Here is a 19,606-nt window from a genome sequence, read left to right on the forward strand (position 1 = left end):
TCTCCCGCTCTACCACCCTCTTCGATACAAAGCACAGGCAAATTAAGAGCGTTGATCTTTTTATTGCAAGAAAAGTATTCTTTTTAGATCGAGGTTCACTGTTCAGGAAGAGAGCTTGGTCGTCACCGTGAGTTTAATTTTTAAGGTTTTGTGTAAAACAGAACTTTATTAAAATCGATTTACTGGGTATCCGTGTGCCTTTCTGTCTACTTGTCGTGCCAATTTATTACTTGTTTTCTCTCCCAAACGCCAAATCACAATAGAGTTAGGTCAACTATTAGCTTTAATCCTGTTCCTTAATAATAATAATCGTTTGCGCATCAATTCAATTCTAACAATATCAATACTCTACTCTCTCCAATTGCCACCAGCGAGATTTTAATTGCGACCCTCCGTATGACAGCCTTGTGCTCTTAACTACTCAGCAAATGGACACCTGTTTTTGGCAAATGAAAATCCTTTTAACATGCATAACTAACAATGAGTCTTCGCAACGGAAGGTTATGTTTCGAATTCCTCTGTTGGTAGAAGGTTTGCATGTTAGACTGGATGTTTGATATCAGTAGCCTCAGGTATGCATGAGCACCAGAGTTGAATCAGGGTATTAAACTCAAAGCCTCCTAACGTACACCCAATGATTTGAATCTCCACGAACACTATCAAGAATTGTCCACATGCATCCTTTTCATCGTTATCGGCGGCACCAAAACCAGTATTCGGTCTAGCCCGGTTTTGTGTCGAGGTCCATCAATTCGATATCCTTACCAATTGTCTGACGTTCTGGCAATCGCCATTGTTCCATCTGAGTCGGTGTCTGACACGTCTTGTTTATTTTACTATATATATTGTCTTTACAGACTATCCGGGTTTAATTATCCTCACCCACCCACCGCAACCTATTGAATCGGATTTTGTCCAAACGGTGATGGTGATATTTAATCTGGCGAATGTGGCCTTTTTTCCGAATGTTCATAACAAAAGAAGTGCTGACATAAACTTCGAAAGGGATCATCATCTGATGGTCGTTTACCTTCGCTTGTTCGTCGCCAGGGGCAGTGGTCGTTGGAGCATTGACTTTCTAAATTCAATACATCTCCTTCATACTATTTATATACCGCCCAGCAGTGGGAAAACTTTCTTGCTAACAAACGATGCAAACTCTAAACCAGCCTTCGAATGTTAATGAATATTGAGTCGCCATCAAAGGTGCATTTCTCTCTGACCCAGGTGTTCAGCTTATCCCGGGACAAATTAATGGTTAGTCACGTCCCAAAAGGATGCTATAAGACCTGGCTGGCTGCGGAAACGCGGAGACGCGATGGCTGAGAAGGAGTGGAGAGAAGGAGTGTTAAAAGTAAAGTCTGGTTATCTATCTTCCCATTCAGCTCACGATCGGAATTCCTTGAATTGATACTAATTCAATATAAATGGGTTCGCGACATGTCAATTCAAATTGAATTACGAACGGATTCGCATGACAATTCAAACATGCAGACCAAAACCATCGATTGAATTGTCGATGCGTGCACAATGAAACGACATAGCCTTTCACGATATGCACTTCATCAATCCTCTTTAAATCACTTTTCGCTGATGAATTTAAAAAATATTGTTAGGAGAGAATACGTTTCCCAGATATCATAAAAAAATTCGGCCAAACAAAATGTACAGTAAAATGAATTTTCTAAATCCAACAAATCAAAGATCATGGAAATCGGACCAGCCTTCTTGAGTTATATAGCAATTCTGTCACAAATCAATGATATTCCAGATTAAGTTAACAATTTTCCAAATCACATTCACAGTTCTCCAGATGAAATTAAAATTTTTGCAAATCAAATTAACGACTTTCCAATCAATGACTAAATGAAAGCCCCTTAAGGCATTCACCTAAGGAACGAATATGCCACCGATATTTGGGCAAGATGTTATAATTTTTGGTCGTATTCTTATACGGCCAACAATTATTTTCTCAAATGAGTGTGGATTCAATTGGCATCTTCGTTGAAAACACGCTCGATCCCAGTGAAATACTAATTGCAATTCTAACAGTTCGTAGGAGAAAAGGGACAGGAGTTTAATTATGCAGTTTCATACGGTGCATACAATGCAAAAAACGTTACAACAGGAATCAAGTCACTTTTCAGTCATATTTTTACTGGGACGTGATAATTTGAAGTCGTTAAATTGATTTGGAAAATTTCTCTTGAAGTGTCGTTGATTTAATTGGGAAGACGTTAATTTCATTTGTCCGGATAGCTGAGTGGTTTGGCTGTCGTACGGAAGGTCGCGGTTCAAATCTCACTGGTGGCAGTGGAATTTGTATCGTGATTTGACGTCGGATACCAGTCGACTCAGCTGTGAATGAGTACCTGAGTCGAATCAGGGTAATAATCTCGGTCGAGCGCAATGCTGACCACATTGGCTCCTAGTGTACCGTTACGCTCTTGAATGAAGTGCTCTAACACACTTCAAGGCCCTGATCCAATATGGATTGTTGCGCCAACGATTATTATTATTATTAATTTCATTTGGAAAATTATAGATTTGATTTGGGAAAATATTACTTCAATTTGGAAAGTCGTTAATTTGGATTGCAAAATTGTTAATTTCACCTGGAATGTCGTTAATTTGAGGTGGAAATGTTATAAATGGTGTAACTAACATGATTTTGTCTTACATATGTAGATAGTATTTATCACTGTTAGAAACGCTACAATAATTTTCTCTGTTTATTAGGTGGAAAGTTGACGATGATAATAATAAGGATCACATGCATTTATTTACACATCTGAAACCATATACCCAGTATGCAGTTTACGTGAAAACATATACAATAGCCAGCGAAAAGAAAGGTGGTCAAAGTAAAATCGAGTACTTCCGAACATTGCCAAGTACACCAGATCCTGTGCGAAATCTCGAATTCAATGTCCTGAACTATTCAAGTATTGTAAGTATAATAAATGGATCAGGATTCTCATTTCACCTCTAAATTTGTAACTACATTTCAGGAAATAAAGTGGCTCGAACCACGTGAACCAAAGGGAAATCTAACTGCTTACCATCTATCAGCCGAAATAACATATGACAATCCATTAATTTTGGAGCAACGAAATTATTGCACTGAACGTGAGTATCATTGGAGTTTTTTGGTAACCTAAATATAAAACTAACACAAACACGAAAAGTTCTGGTTCATTCGTGACATAATCTAGTCCGAAAAGGCCTTTTTTATTATTTTCAACTCCTACATGCTCTTCTAACAATTTATCTCTTAATTTTTCTTTTAGCCATTAAAGAAACTACCATCCGGGCCCGTATCCCAGAAGAACCTAAGAAAACCAACAATAGCTAATGAGGAATCATGTCGCGCCATATGCAAGGACCTAGATAGACCGAGCAAACCCTTAGAAGAATCCCCTGACCGTGAAAATGCAATCGATTTCGAAGATGCAATTCAGAATTTCGTTTATATTAGGTAAGTTCATCTCCATAGATTGAAATATGAATTACATGTTTTCGCGAAAACTTAAAATATTCTTCAGACGAGTTCCTGAGGATGATCAGAAACGACAAAAACGATCCGCTCGTTCAATCGATACGAATCCAGCGAATACATTACCACAGCAAAGTGATGACGACGAACACTCTCCGAGAGAGGTGTTGCGTAAAGTCAAAACGCACGGTGCATATGAAATCTACGGCGAGAGTGTGAATGCCAGCACCAAGTCATTCATTTTTACTGACCTAAAACATTATTCAACGTACAAAATATATGTAAGAGCATGCCGAGAAGGAGAAGGTAAAAAACTGCAGTATGGAAACTCGAATCTACCCACGAACTGCTAAGAAAGGTAAGGCCCTAACGCTAAATTTAATAAAATTTATAAAAAACTACACAATATTGTCTATTTGCTCTTATTTAGATGGTGCCGACGACATTCAGAATCTCACTACTCATATCGAGAACATAAACAATACTCGAAACAATGTTCGTCTCTCCTGGAAGGAACCACCAAATCCGAACGGTTTGATTGTATCATACTCGATAAGTATTATCGAGTAGATATCGAGCACGCGAAACATGTTGATAAATGCATAACCTACCGCGAGTACAAAAATTCAACCAAAGGCTATATCTTATATGATTTGGATTCAGGAAACTATAGCGTACAAGTCATGGCGACATCTTTAGCTGGCGATGGCAACTATTGCAAGCCAGTGTATTTTACATAAAAGTAAGCGAAAGCTTCTGCTGCTTCTTTATTGTCTTTCTGTGCAAAAGATAAACTCTGGTGTCTGTTTATTTGTTTAAATTACAGGAATCTCGACTTAGCTGGCAAATTATCACTTTAATCTGCGTCTCCGTCCTTGCGTTCTTTATCATAGTCGGTTTCATCATATGGTACTTCCGAAGGCGGTGGCTTCGTCCTCCCGATGACCTTAAACTTTTCACTTCCGTTAATCCAGAGTACATTAGCATGCAATACACACCAGACGAATGGGAAATTCCGCGTGAGAAAATCATCCAAATCCGAGAGTTGGGCCAAGGGTCGTTTGGTATGGTCTATGAAGGGATGGTTAAAAATCTGTCTAAGGACGGTGAAGACATTCCGTGCGCTATTAAGACCGTGAATGAAAATGCAACCGATCGAGAGAGAATAAACTTTTTAAAGGAGGCTAGCGTGATGAAGGCGTTCGACACTTACCATGTGGTTCATCTGTTGGGCGTGGTGTCGCGTGATCAACCAACACTTGTTATCATGGAACTGATGACAAATGGTGATTTGAAAGGGTATCTACGGTCGAACCGACCTGATTCGGAACAAGCGAAGAGTGGAGAAGTTCAAGTTCAGCCTCCAACGCTAAAGAGAATATTACAAATGGCAATAGAAATAGCCGATGGAATGGCATATTTATCAGCTAAGAAATTCGTTCATCGCGATCTAGCTGCACGTAATTGCATGGTAGCGGAAGATCTAACGGTCAAGATTGGGGACTTTGGTATGACGCGAGACATCTACGAGACGGATTATTATAGAAAGGGGACGAAAGGTAATGCTCGCATTAACCTTTATATATCGCAACGAGTAAAATTTATCCACTACTTCTAGGTTTACTACCTGTGAGATGGATGGCACCCGAAAGTCTGAAAGATGGTGTATTTAGCAGTTCGAGCGATGTGTTCAGCTATGGAGTTGTGTTGTGGGAGATGGCAACTCTTGCATCTCAACCTTATCAGGTATTTGAACTCACAGATAAGTTTTATAGTGGCTCATTGACTGTAATACATATTTATCATGGCAGGGCCTTTCAAACGATCAAGTCCTTAGATATGTTATCGACGGTGGTGTTATGGAGCGCCCAGAAAATTGTCCTGACAAATTATACAATTTGATGAGGACGTTGTTGGCAGCATCGACCATCAGCAAGGCCAACGTTTATGGAAATAATCGAACATTTATTGGACGATGCCAATCAAAAATTCCACCAAGTATCTTTCTTCCACTCACCGCACGGACAGGATCTCTATAAGCAAATGCAAACGGGTAAGACTAGAGTAAAAACAGTTAATTTCTTCAGATATATTATTAGATCCCATATGTTCTACAGTTACTGATATTGACGACACGACTCCATTACGAATGGGTGACGATGATTTTAAACTTGACGTTGGTGAGAATTACCTGATGGATCGTACTGACAGTCATTTAGTTCCCGAAGAACCACAACACTCGCCGTATAGGTGAGAAGAACATCCTTTTTAGGTAATTAGGCATGACAGAACTACAAAATTTGTCCATAAATTTTACAAAAAATGAAAATAAGTTTTAATGCTAATGCGGAACAAATTGGTTGATCATAACACTATTACACTCACTCAATTCTTTTTATGTTTCTGTGTGTTTCTTAATGTGTATGTATTTAGTGGGTACTTTTAAGTGCTTCATTGGAGGTGCGGGTCACTAATGACATTATTTTGATAGTGAATGCGAATCGACTCATTTTTATATTGTTAAATGGTTTGCATCCTGTACTATATAAAAATCATATGCCAAAATCACGTTCATCCATTTTTTCTAGACTTTTTATCTGGTACATAATTGGGTAAGCATGAGCAAAGGAGAATAATTTCTTTTTTGTCGTGAACTTCTCTTTTCTTCTTATGTGTCTAGTTATGGATGATTATGGCTCAGACTTGGAAGTTGCTTTTTCATGCACATTATTAAAAGAAATCTGACCGATTCTGCGGGAGATCTTCACGCAAATAGGATTACCTTTGCTCGACTGTGGTGGTGTATCAAACAGGCCGACGGCGAAAAATCATCCCATTCACATATACTAATCAGAGTTTGGCAATATCGTAAACATGGTTATGGTTACGATTGTAATCGGGAAGTGGGCATGATTACGTGATTACGGGATTGTAATCATAATCACAGGCATGATTATGATTGTAACCATTCAATCGTGCAATCACAGTAATCATAATCACGCAATCATATGAAATCATGAGTAGTGTCGTTTGCGCTTTACGAATCAGCCTACTTATTGGCTAAGTAAACAAATTTGTGAATTAGTTGCAGTAAGCAGGGGAGTTAATAACTGGTTAGGTTGTTTGCTGAAATTATGTTTTCGTGCAAGTTGACAACAGGAAAATAAATGTCTATACTCATTTCAGATATGAGGCAGACAAATGTCTGTTTCGAGTAAATGGTTGCTCCAGACGAATGTCGTGTCAGATATCAACGGACAAATGATTGTCTCAGCTAAATGTCTGTTTCAAGTAAAGCCAGTGCCTGTGGCAGATAAATCTTTGTGACTCTCTCACCAATCAGGTAGATAAATGCCTGTGTTTGCCTCAGACAACATACAGACAGATATGTTATGCATATGTATGTTTCCGAGTGGGAATTGCAGCTCGTAATACACGTATATATGTAATTATATTTGCATGTATCTCGATTTACGATTTCGGCTGGTTTGGAACACGCTCGTAGATATGTATGTACATAGTTGCCTACAAATTTCAAACAGACCCTCTTAGTATGCACATAGATGATCCGGAATTGAATACGAGGTCGTTTACTTTCGATTTCGTGCCATGTGTTTGTGAACTATACATATCTACGAGCTTACTCGCGATAAGCCGTAGGCGTCGGATGTCTGAGACAGGCACAAACATTTATCTGGTACAGCCGCAGATATTCATCTGTCTGATATCTAACGCAGGTCCAGACATTTGTCCCCTTCAAATAAACTCAACATGACCCCACTGAAGTTGTGAATAAAGAAGATGCAATCATAATTATAACTTGCAAGAGTATTAGGCACCGCGCAGCTACTCTAGAAGATCAATTGGTATTTATTCGGGAATTTATAAATGGCTGCTATCTGATTAGATATTCTAGTTCCTCTGACTGATGGGAGATATCGTTTGCTTCAAACTATTAAAATAACCATCACCACCAAGCATTATCCTTAATATTATTTCTCCAAGCATATCTCAGGTTGAAGTCATAAAAATGTATATGCCATCAATAGGCGAGTTTTAGCAATTGCGTGATTACAATCATAATCACGAAAGGCCGATTATGATTACAATCATGTAATAATGAAATCACGTAATTTCTGCCATATACAATCTGTTATGACGGTATGCCGGACTTACGCGAGAAACCAGCGGAATTTTTTCAGATCACTCAACGAATCCTAACAGAGCGCCAGAGAGTACAGTTTTCGGTGACGGAAGCGAAAGAATATATTTGTGGAATTTGGGGGTTACCCGCCCAGCATGCTGAGTACGCTGAGTGGATCACCGACGAAAGGCACCCGCCATGCCGCTTGGCACGAATTTTCCGGATGGTATCGAAAAGGAGTTCGGCGAGCCATAAACAGCTCGAAAAGCTGGATGGGCCCTGATCTGGATCGTGTGCAGAATGTCTAATATAAGAAATTTACCAGTATACACAGTCGGTAGGCACATAGCATAAATTAGGTCATTAGTTGGCCGGAGAAATTTCCCTCCTTTCTCCGTGCGGGAATTATCCCTCCTTTCTTCGTGCGGGAATTATCTACCTTATCCCTAGAAAGGACCCGGTGCAGGAAATTGCATCTCTCGGGGAAGACAAAAATAAACGCATTGAATGTATTCGTTATCCTTTCACTGGCTTATGCATTCGGAATATTGCCGTGGATGAAAACGGATCTCGAAAACATCCAGCCGCGGATACGGACTACTATGTCCCAATTTCGAATGCATCATCAAAAATCTGCCGTGGAGCGGATGAACCTGCCTCATCACATCGGAGGTAGAGACGTGGTTGACGTGGCGTCACAACATCACCGCCAACTCGACTCACTGCGTGCTTGTTTCTACAGTAAAAAGCAGGTGAGTCCCTTGCATGCATGCGGTTGTTTGTAAGGGATGCTATGGACTGACTCCACTTAACTTGAAGGATCGATCTTTCAATCCTCTAAGTGGTGTGAAGTCTTATCAAAAGCGGATCGATGAATGGAAGACGAAGGCAATGCACGGTAAACACGTGAATTGTTTTTGGCAGCCATTTGTCGATTTGCATTTGTCGAGAGCTCTTTGCTGAGACGGAGGGATTCATGTATGCCGTTCAGGATAACGGGGTCGCTACCCGAGCTTACACAAAGCTCATAATGAAAGAGCGGGGGAACGACCAGTGCAGAATGTGTGTTTCGGCGTTGGGGACCTTTGATCTTATTTCTGGCTGCACTGTAACCGCACCGGTGCAATATACGAACAGTCATAATGCTGTATGTATGGTGATCCATCAAAACCTTGCATACAAACATGGACTGACCACGGGAACTTGTTCTGTTTACCGATATGAGCCGCAAGCAGTACTTGATAGTTCTGCTCACAGCATGTATTGGGACCGGTAAGTTCAAACTGATCATCACATACCGCACAACAAGCCCGACGCTCCGTGTATATTATTGATATTGCTATGTCCCAAAATAGCAACATTGAACGGAAATACGTGGAGAAGAAGGTGAACTATGACCCACTGGCTCAGGAAATCAAAGAAATTTGGCGTCTTGAGAAAGTGGTTGGAGTTCAAACCATGGAGAAACACACTATTCTGCATACGTGTTCAATGTTGCGGGGAGTTCTCAACGGATTTTCCCATTAACGTACCACCGGCCACCACTACCACCGCCACTTTATCTTTTAATTAGGTAGGATCGTCCGATCCTAAATGCTTGGCACTTAGTGCTAGTATTAGGTAAAATATGGCATCTGCCAAGATTGTGACAACTCGGAAAATAATAACTATTTACAAACCATCAATCCGCCTTTCCTTGTTATGCATATGTCCTAAGTGCAGATCGGCATCCTATTAGGCTCATTTTAATGAGGTATTAATAGTAGTTTTTTCTGTATGGCGTTTTTGTGTCTTCTTTCAGCTTCATTGGACATTTTTCTTTTGATCTGAATTTCCATGTAGTATCTATGGCGTGATTTGTTATAAAAAAGGGAGAAAGATAGGGCAGATCCTAAAAATTTGTTGCAAATGATTAAGTGCTAGAGTTTTATTTTAGATAGTTCAATGCAGGAACTTCGTTGTCGCTCGGAGTTTTATTTTTAAAGAGTACTGTCAGCGAGCCAAATTCCCGACTGTTCAACCAGGAAAATGACACGGTCTCTGTTCCTGATTAATTTTTTTGTTAGTCTAAAATTTGCTCTTGTGCATCGATGGAGCATACTATGGGTCTGATCGCATTCCAGTACACACGGAGTCTCTACCTGGGAAGCAATCATCAATTATATCCAATCGAAAAATTTAGGATTTTGACTTTTTGGACAAAAATGCCAACATAGTCCTTGGTGGTTGGGGAGGAAGTTATGACCCTCCCCCAAAGGACTTCACCTGTTCTAGAGTATTATGGATTACTCTGTCGACTCCCTTGAATTATCTGTTACAATGATTAGAAAGTCATCAGCGATCGATATTGATTTTGCTTGAATATCTGACATCAAGGGACTCAGTGTGCAAATTTGAAAGAATCAGGTAGATAAGTATTGGTGGTGCTCGGAGAGGCCCAACTAGCGCTGTGGGTAACCGAAAAAAAGAGTGGGACAACCCTTCCCTCATTTATCGTCATGATTTTTTCCCCAGAAACCTGAGGATATAGCTAGAGATTACCGGTGTTATCTTTTCTCTTGCAATTATGCTTTCCAGGATTTGAAAATGAACGCTCCGATACACGTTCTTTACATCGCAGCCATGATAAGTATCTTATTGCTCGTGGTAATCGACATGTGAAGGAGAGCTTCATTTAGAAGGAAGGTGGTCGAGCGCTCTTTCGTGTACGCATGACTGTTTTGGGATATCCTTCGGTGTGGTCCCCGTAGCTACTTTTACCACCTCCAGTGACCCAAGCCGTTCCTTTCAGAGCTCTTTTAATCCTTAGGAACCAAAAGAAGTCCACTGGAGGGACTATATGGCGGCTGACGCTGCGTTGCCACACCCATTTTGACCGGTAACTCGGGAACAATGAGCGCGATATGGCTTGGCGAACTGTCATGGTGCAACATCCAATTGTTACGAATTTCTCTCCGGACTCATCGAACTCTAATGCACAACCGTTTTAGTGGTCCACAGTAAAACTTATTATTATTATTATTGTTAATTATTTATTCGCAGTTCGTCCTTGTGGCACAAATCCGCTGTGAACCACACCTTTTCGATCAAAGAACACAATGACCATCGTCTTGATTCGCGATTTGCTCATTCTTACTTTTTTTCGGACGTTTGCCACTCGCTCGGTCCCCAAACATGCAAAAGGGGGGTGTAAATTTTTTTTTCACCAAATATAGTCATCTGGGGTATCAAATGAAAGGTCTCGGTTAGTGCAGCGTGTGATAGTTTTAACATTTGTTGAAAAGGTGGAGAGTACGGGGGGTCGAAAGTGACCATTCCTTTAACCGATCCATTTTCACAAACTACCCGACCGAAAAGTCGGAAGAAAAATCAAGACGCTGCCACTATATGGTGCCTAGGTTCTGAAATACCCTCCAAGTTCAAATAAAGTTTATAATAGTATGTTACTATAATTTCTAGTAATTGGCTGCGAAACCCCCCTTAAGTTCATCCTAGAATCACGAAATTTACTATGTAGGTTATAGTATGGATCATGATCCTGCCGAGTTTGGTAGAATTCGCACTATTACTAACAAAGTTATAACAGGTCAAAGTTGCCGTTTCTGTGCAAATTTAAGACTTTGAATGCAAATATCACGCGAAAGTGGATATTCTCACATAATATGTGCATATATTACGTGTTAGGTTCTAATACGACAAATGCACACTCAAATCGCTTTATAAAAGAAATACATAAAACCTTTCATAGCTGGAGCGTCCAGCTTCCGGTTTTCCGACTTGTTTATACAGTATTATCGAAATTCGAACGCGTTGATGTCCAGACATTACTTTGTCAATTTTTTTGTCGCTAACCATCAGATTTTTTTATATATTCCCATGCATTCATTGTTTTTTTTTATTGCCTAGGTGATATAGAAAATCGACGAAATGGATCATATTTGCCTCCACGGTACATTGCATGACAAAACAAGTTACTCATTACCAAAGTACAATACGATTCACAACGGTCATTGTTCACTAACAAAACAAACTTTTAAACCTGCAGTAAGTGATAATTTGGATAATTGGTAATGTGACAGTTATAAGTCTGCATCTGTCTTGCCCGTTGTCCACCTCGACTTTACAGTAAGTCCTGGGAATTGAAATACCTTGCCTAAAACTACTTTGCCCTACTTAGGAGCTCATATCATCGAGAGATACATAATTCATTAGAATCTGTGATAGAACTAGCAATTTTCACCCCTGGGAATATACTTTAGTATATGCTACAATAGATTTGAACTTTCTCCGCAAAAGCTTAGTTAACTGCCTCGACACTGAAATAATGGGCAAAAAACTATAGAAAGGTACTAACTTAGCTGGTCCGTTTTTTTTAAGTGCCACCCAATATTTTTTTTGCACAAAAAGATTAATTAGAAAGAAATATATTTGATCCAAATCTTCTTGAAGTTCTCCATTCCAATTAGGGGTTTTCAAGTCCCTTGAAATAATCACAGCCAACCTGTCTGCAGTACAAACACATTCCACGCCCATGGTACAGTCTTGTTGATTGCAAGAAATGATGAAAGGTTCGTAGATTTCTGTATCTTTTATCGCCTCACCATCGGCATACTATTCGAGCGCAGGACCTGTTATGGTCAGTTAGCTTTCCACTGATTAGCAAATAACATCTAAACAGGTGGACTACGTAGCGATTAGCAGTAGATTTAGAAGTTGTCTTCTGATTATGTTGATGAAAAGGGGTGCTAGCCTCGACAGAGACCATCATCCAATGATCGAATACCTTCGCTTGCGTATCGCAGTTAGGTCTGCTAGGAAAATTGCAGATTATCAGTAGGAAACTTTTCTTCCCGGGCAGACGGGCTTGGGACCAACATACTATGTTAATAGCATGGTGGAGTTTCCTAATGTAAAAATACTATGTTAACTTATCTTCGAGCAGTAATAAAATCCAAAGTTTTCAATAATGATAATGAAGCAAGCCATTGTACCATTTATCCTTAATGTTTTGTTTTTAAATTTATAAGCGTAGTACTTTTGCGCTCATATAATAGTACTTTATGTTTCAGGTAAGTCTAACAATTTTCTATCGAGTTTAAGTCCGGAGAATTCGGTGGAGAAAGGCAATATGAAGTGAATTTTGATAATTCATGCAAGTTCTAGATGTATGGTGCCATCTTGCATGAGAGTATATTCAGTACGCGAAAGCTGCAGTCTGTTGATATATTGCACAAAGACGTTTCTCTCACGTCATCCAAAATACTCTGGGAGTTTGCAGTTCGAGCCCCTGGAGCCTTTGTTCAAAATTAATCGGTCTACCCTTTGAGTAGTCTTCCTTTTTCCCTTGCCGTATTTTTTACTACTCTGAAACACGTCTGCTTCATCGCAAACAATACTGAATTTTACTGTGATTTCACTAATGATGGACAAAAACTGTAGATACATCTATTATAGTGATTATGAAGGTGGCCAGAAAGTCAGGGACATTCATTAGGCACTTGTTGGAGCAATCCAAACATGAAAATATTGTTACAATTGCTTGATCTACTGACCTTCTTCGTAATTTTTTTAAGGTATATTTTTTAGGTTATACACCAGTCTTAATTATGCTTTGTTCGCACGTTTGATTTAAAAATAAAAATGGACTCGCACTCCAACTGTGAATGACTTCAATAAAAGTTTTCCTCTATTTCTAAGCCTTGTTCTGAGGTTCATCTGTACGATTTTGTAGCAAATATATAGTGCTATCAAAATCGTCAATTTCATTTGACAGAAAAGCAATTGGTGTTGTCATACCAGTCGCCACAATTTTATCCAGCTTCAAAATTCAAATTTTCCAAATCTATATTAAGGCAGAATAAATTCTCAGTTATAGGTTTTCATTCCGATTGGGAGATCCATACTTGAGGGCTTAATACTTATTTTCACAAGTTTCTCACTTACAATTGCTTATCATTGAATTATATTTTCTTTTGCATCCGCTTATTCTCGGTGTTTGCTTGTTTCATATTATCTTACTATGTAAAAATTAAGGACTCTAATTCTAACTCTATCTCACCCACGATTGGAAATATTATTTCTCAAATTATGTTCAGTAGAAATACACTTGGATGCTTCATTTTTCATTATTATTAGCACGAAACGTAAAATATTTAACAACAAAATAGCAACAAAAATTATTCTTCAACAGCACGCTGCAATAAAGGTTCAACATTTTAAATGCATTAACCAATTTGTTCGAAGATTTTATTTCGGCCATATTTGTTCTGTATTTCGATCGAAATTAGTATTTAGTTTGTAAGGTAAATATATAAGTATAATACCTAATTCAACCCCTAAATGTTTCATACTTTCAACGTTTTGCAGTCACAGATATGTAGCGATTAAGGATCATTCCTTAAGAATTTTTTTTTACTTATCCTAGGTCCGACGTAGAAAGTATGAAGCAGTGTTTGGGGAAAAGCTTTAATAGTTCGGTGGGTTCTATGCGTAAATCATCCAAAGAGAAAATAAGAACTATTTTGAAATATTTCAGAGCTATACTGAACGCACGATGTTTATAAAGTGACCATGTATTAGTTCTGACAAAACAAAATGACGTTCGTTGTCATAAATTCATCGAGTGGACCCCAATGGAAACACTTATCTGCAAATACTTTATACAAAATGGAATTGAATCACATAGGCTGACCTTACACGATTGGTGTTTTATCAGTCTGCCACAAGTCAATCCATCAGAAAATGGGCTGATGAAATGACGTATTAGTATAAACAAGACGACAAAAAAGGATATTTCCCGCATGGGTTCAAACATCCGAACCATTCGGAAGTTATGCTTTAACTAACAACACAATGACAATGGCATTCCACTGAGCTAGTCATCAGTCCAGTCGGATTGACCGATTTTATTTAAAAATTTATTTTCATCAGTCTATCAATGCCATAAAAATACCCTATACGATAAGTTTGCAATATGTTAATTTTATCATTTTGACTTACGCCAAATTGATGAAATACTGATCGTGTAATGTCAATCATAGAATGAACATAGCGTTTAACAGATTATATTCACCGACAGAACATGCATTGTGAGGTGAACTGTCAAAAATCCAAGTGACCAATTTCAAACTCAAAAATCCTTGGAAAAATTATTTTCTTTTTCACAAAATAAACACAACGCTGACCAACATTTTTCCAATGTATTTAATCTGAACCTCTTGTATTATGCGTTATAATCTCGGATAAATACAATGCAATAGTTCTGAAAGGTCCTTCTCAATATTAGATTTTGCAAGGAAACTGTCAAATCGAGTTCTAAACTAAATAAGATACGGTATTTGCTATGAATACGTCAGCTTTAACTCGATTTACTTCGACACTAGAACTTTTTACTTCACCACTAGCGGCAAAACTATAAGACTACAAAAGGTTTACCATAGTACACTCCTCTCTCTCAGCGACAAAACCTATGTTCTTGCAATCATGCCTATTGTCTTAAAATCAATCACCCTGACCTTCTTCTTTTTCTTCAGCCTTTGTCCTGTTCACAAGCGGGGTGGGCTAGTCGTAATCGGTTTCGCCATTTGATTCTATCAAAAGCTTAATCTGGATGTAATCGCGAGATTTTCAAATCCCCATCCAACGTATCAAGCCACCTTTGTTTAGGCCTGCCTCTTGGTCGTTTACTATCGACGTCGATGTTCAGGCCAATGTTGGCGAGTGAATTCTCGTTAGCGCGAATTACGTGAACATATCATCGAAGATGCCTCTCTCGCTATTTTTCCACGATCGGTGCAACACCATATCGATCGTAGATATCCTCATTTCGGATATGATCAAAACGTGTCACAGCACTAGTCCAATGCAACATCTTCATCTCCATTACCGCAAGACGCCGTTCATTGCGTTTTATAATAGGCTAACACTTAGAACCATAGAGAGCGACGGGAAGAACGATATTGCGGTAAATTTTCGATCTGAGACGTTCATTGATACGACGATCACAAAGAACTACCAGTTGTGGAACGCCAGGTTGCGCTAATGTTTCTAATATCTCGAAAATGAATTGGCCCCAAAACAAGATACACAATGTGCGAAGATTGCATGTGCAACTATGGTTGCTTCTATCTTTTTGATTTGAATCGCCTCTATTCGGTAATCTATTGAGCGCCTCATGGTGTCGGAATATAGATGATCATGTCTGTAGCTATGTCATACGAAACGAGAATTTTGTTTCCATCAAACCTGATTTGTTTATGTTAGGGACTATTTTGACTCTTTAAGAGTTCAGTATTCTCGAATTGGGCTACAACAATTTCTTCAGTGGAAACTACTACTACGGGAGGCTGAATGTTACTAATCTGGAGTAGCGATCTACTATATCAAAACCAAACATCTGAACAAGTCTGAACTGTCCAATATAGTCCAGTTGTCTTTGTTGATGTGGCGATGCTTTGGCGGATTTTTGATCCAAAACGTATATTAACGGTTTATTATCCATAAAGATTGTCGTTTTGCTCTTGTTGTTTCTATTTTATGTTAGACTGTGCTCCAGTTTCATTATCACTTTAAAGAAATAAAGAAGAACAAAAGCACCCATGACGGCTGTGATCGAATTCCTCAGAAAATTTTGGCACTCTACCACCTCAACCATCACGTTGTGCAAAGATAAGATTCGTTATCGGATCCTTATATGGCAAAGTCATTTTATTTGGCTGACGGAAGCCTCCCCAAATCCTTCAAGAACCTTCTTTCTCTTTGTCTGGAGAAATAATTCGGCAATTGAATTATTAATCTCCTTTCGTGTGAATCTGAGTTTTCCGGGCGAAAGATGTTCAATTCTGTTCGTATATGATGGTCTATGTGAAATGAAAAGGTTTTTGGCATCGTTTGATATTCGCTAATCCCTTCAATGGTAGATGAATCAAATGGAAGTGGAGGTTGGACAGTCCGACAAGTTCTACGATTTCGTCAGGTAGAAGTTAGCAGCAGTTAGCAGCACTTTGCTGGATTCATGTGGAATCTCTATATATACTGTGTCTGCTCGTTCTGTTAGCGTAGTCAAATCATTGGTCTTTGTCAAAGCCAAAATGAGTGTTGTTGCAGGAAAAGAATTCAAAGATTGTCAGCCAAAAGTCTTCATGGGGAAGATTTCGGAGTATTTTTATGAAACGGGACGGTTTGTAATGGTCTCTCGGGAATACTCGTAGTACCTTTGTACCTTATTAAAACGGTTCAATATCTGTGTGTCTAGCTGTCACGCGCCCTCGCATCTCTGTACCAGTTGATCCAACATTTGATGAAAGGTTCTACGTTTTATTTAAAAAGGTGTTCCCGTACATGCAAAAGGGGGGTGTAAAACTTTTTTTCACCGAATATAGTCATTTGAGGTTATCAAATGAAAGGTCTAGGTTAGTACTTTCCAAAGCCGGTTTGGCATTTGTTGGAAAGGTGGGGAGTGCAGTAGCTGTAAAATGATCATTTTTTCACGGACCTGTTCCCAGAAACTACCCAAGCAAAAAATCTGAAAAAAATCACACAGCTGCCTCTGTATGATATCCAGACAATATCTGCTCAAATTAAGGTAATTATAGTATATTACCATGTTATTTTGAGAAATTGACTAGAAACTCCCTTAAGTTTCTCATAGAGTCATACAAATTTGGGAGTAATTAGACTTTGGTGAAAATCGTACCATTAGTGAGAAAGTTATTGTAGCTCAAAGTTGTCTCAACCGTGTAAATTGTGTGTAAAGTGAGCAGTCAGGCTAAATGCGTATACATTACGAACAGTTCTGCATACAAGAAATACACAAAACCTTTCATACTTAAAGCGTCAATCTTTTGGGTATTCAATTTGTTTATAGTCTCTTATTTGCTCTCGGTCGGTGGATTATCATCTTCTATTATATAAAAAAATCAGTTTACACAAAGTGTTTCTCTCTAAACGCCCCACTGTTCAAGCCAATGATGTTGCCAGTCCTCTCGAAGATTTGGGTTCTTACCAGAAAACAATGCAGCTTCTTAGCCGCTTTCGAAAGAATTCTCTTAAGGATTTCTGGCACGTTACAGGAGGACGGACATGACATGTATGTAACTATGACATTTATAAGCGATATCATGAACCACAGCCAGACGTGTGGATGAAATCATCCGGCTTAACAGGTTGCGGTGGTCGGGTCACCAAATCCGTATGGATGATTATGATCCAACCGGGAAAGTCTATAAAGGCAATATCTATGGTAAAAAAAGAAGACGTGGCAGATCGTGCCTCAGATGGAGTGAGACGTAGGTCGGGACGCCAGACAGATTTTAGGGATATTAAAAGGTAGCCCTAGTTACGAAACCAAGACGCCTGGAGTTCCTTACTAGGGCAGACCTAAACCGGATATCGGTTGTTGCGAATGAAAACTTCAACAGAGGAACTTTTTGCTTTATAGCACGCCTCGTGGTGGTGGTGGTAGTGGTGAACATTGGGTTGCCCCGAAAATTGTGCGAATATTTTTTCCGTTGAGTGCCATGTTGACATGTTTTAACAATTTCAGCACAAACTGCTTTTTTTTTCAGCAAAGTTTATGACGGACTGGGGGCAAAATCAAATTTAGTTGTAAGAGCATGGTTTTTTTTATCTCCTTTATCCATTCCATGTATTCAGCTACTTGCTATGGCCCGCACATGCGCAAGAAAAGTCCAACAATATCAAATTGCCAAGTAATGCCATGAAAACAGCAGGATAGCTAGATCGGGATCGCAAGATAATTCAAACAAAGTGGCTTAAGTATTAAATGACGCGAACGTCAGTTTACCAAATAAATCGATCAATCGAAAAATATGTCTTTAATTCAAGCAAAGCTTTGGTTTTTAATCTTAGTTCTCGACCAGAATTTGTAGGAGCAAACCCTGTATTCGTTTTTTTTTTTTTAAAAAAGATAATTCTGCTTTTGATCTTGATATTTGCGGTGGTATCTTGGTCTTCTTACAAACGGTTCTGCGGCGTTTAATATTTTTCTAAAAAATCTGCTTCTCATTCCCAATGTTATGTTATGTTCTTGACTGATAGCTCGTGGAGAACCTAGGAATGGAACTTCGTAATATAACCTAGAAACCACTTATGCAGGATGATGTTGGATATGACTGCTTGTAATGACATATGTGAATGGACGATGTAGAGTGGCTGGGAACGACGAAAGGGAAGAGTTATCCTTAAAATCTAACAATTTTACGAAATTGGCGGTGAAGGTCCCCCCACAAATTCCGTCAATACACGCTTGCTTACCTCCTTGCTAGGCAAGCTCGACGATGTGGGGAAGGGCATCCTTTGAATACTTCAGTCTCTTTTGTGTCCTTTAATAAACTTCACTGCCCTTATATAAGAATGTTCTTATGTCGGACTGCTTCAAGACAGTAATTTTCGGACTTACTGTAGAAGACCTTGTCGCAATGTCCATACAATCACATGTCCCGTATACAGGAGCGCCGTTATTACTAGGCCCGGCAGCTCGACATAGGGACTCAGACATGTTTGTAAAACTACAACCGTAGCAGAAAAGATTGGGATCCTCCAAATAGTCTTCGTACGTAGGGGCACCTCCTATCCAGATTCAGCAGATTGGTTGCGCAATTGGTTAGAATGCCTTTTCGAGAGGCGTTTTTCTACGCCTTCGCTGGATTACGCTAACCTACGCAGAGAACCATACTAGCCGGGATGTCGAGAAGTTGCCTCTGGACATCCACAACGTAGCAATTTGTCTTGCGTTAAGAAGTTTTCTAGCCAATCATCTAGAGAACGCACAGCTTTATAGCTATTAAAATCTTTTCATTGACCTTGGACTTTCAAGGATGTTCCAGTTATCTAATGAATTCCGGCTGACGAAGAGCCTCACGAAAAGAGGTCTACTCGATTCGTTCAGCAGACTGGTAATCTCAAGTTGCTGCTCCACCTTTGAACAGAGTATACATGAGTATACA

The 19,606-nt window shown here is 39.2% G+C and overlaps 1 protein-coding gene across 1 annotated transcript in view; it reads left to right on the top strand.

Moving 5' to 3' along the window:
- The window catches only part of LOC119660051 (insulin-like receptor), a 193,552-nt gene that overhangs the window by 146,939 nt on the left and 27,007 nt on the right, over positions 1-19,606 (top strand). The window contains 13 exon segments of the mRNA XM_038068428.1: positions 2,740-2,950; positions 3,012-3,129; positions 3,291-3,307; positions 3,309-3,478; positions 3,546-3,806; positions 3,808-3,854; positions 3,927-4,049; positions 4,052-4,233; positions 4,323-5,055; positions 5,115-5,242; positions 5,308-5,400; positions 5,402-5,549; positions 5,614-5,746. Coding sequence (XP_037924356.1) covers positions 2,740-2,950; positions 3,012-3,129; positions 3,291-3,307; positions 3,309-3,478; positions 3,546-3,806; positions 3,808-3,854; positions 3,927-4,049; positions 4,052-4,233; positions 4,323-5,055; positions 5,115-5,242; positions 5,308-5,400; positions 5,402-5,549; positions 5,614-5,746 — 2,364 coding nt within the window.

The sequence above is a fragment of the Hermetia illucens genome, chromosome 6 (assembly GCF_905115235.1).
Source record: "Hermetia illucens chromosome 6, iHerIll2.2.curated.20191125, whole genome shotgun sequence".
Classification (NCBI taxonomy): Eukaryota; Metazoa; Arthropoda; class Insecta; order Diptera; family Stratiomyidae; genus Hermetia; species Hermetia illucens.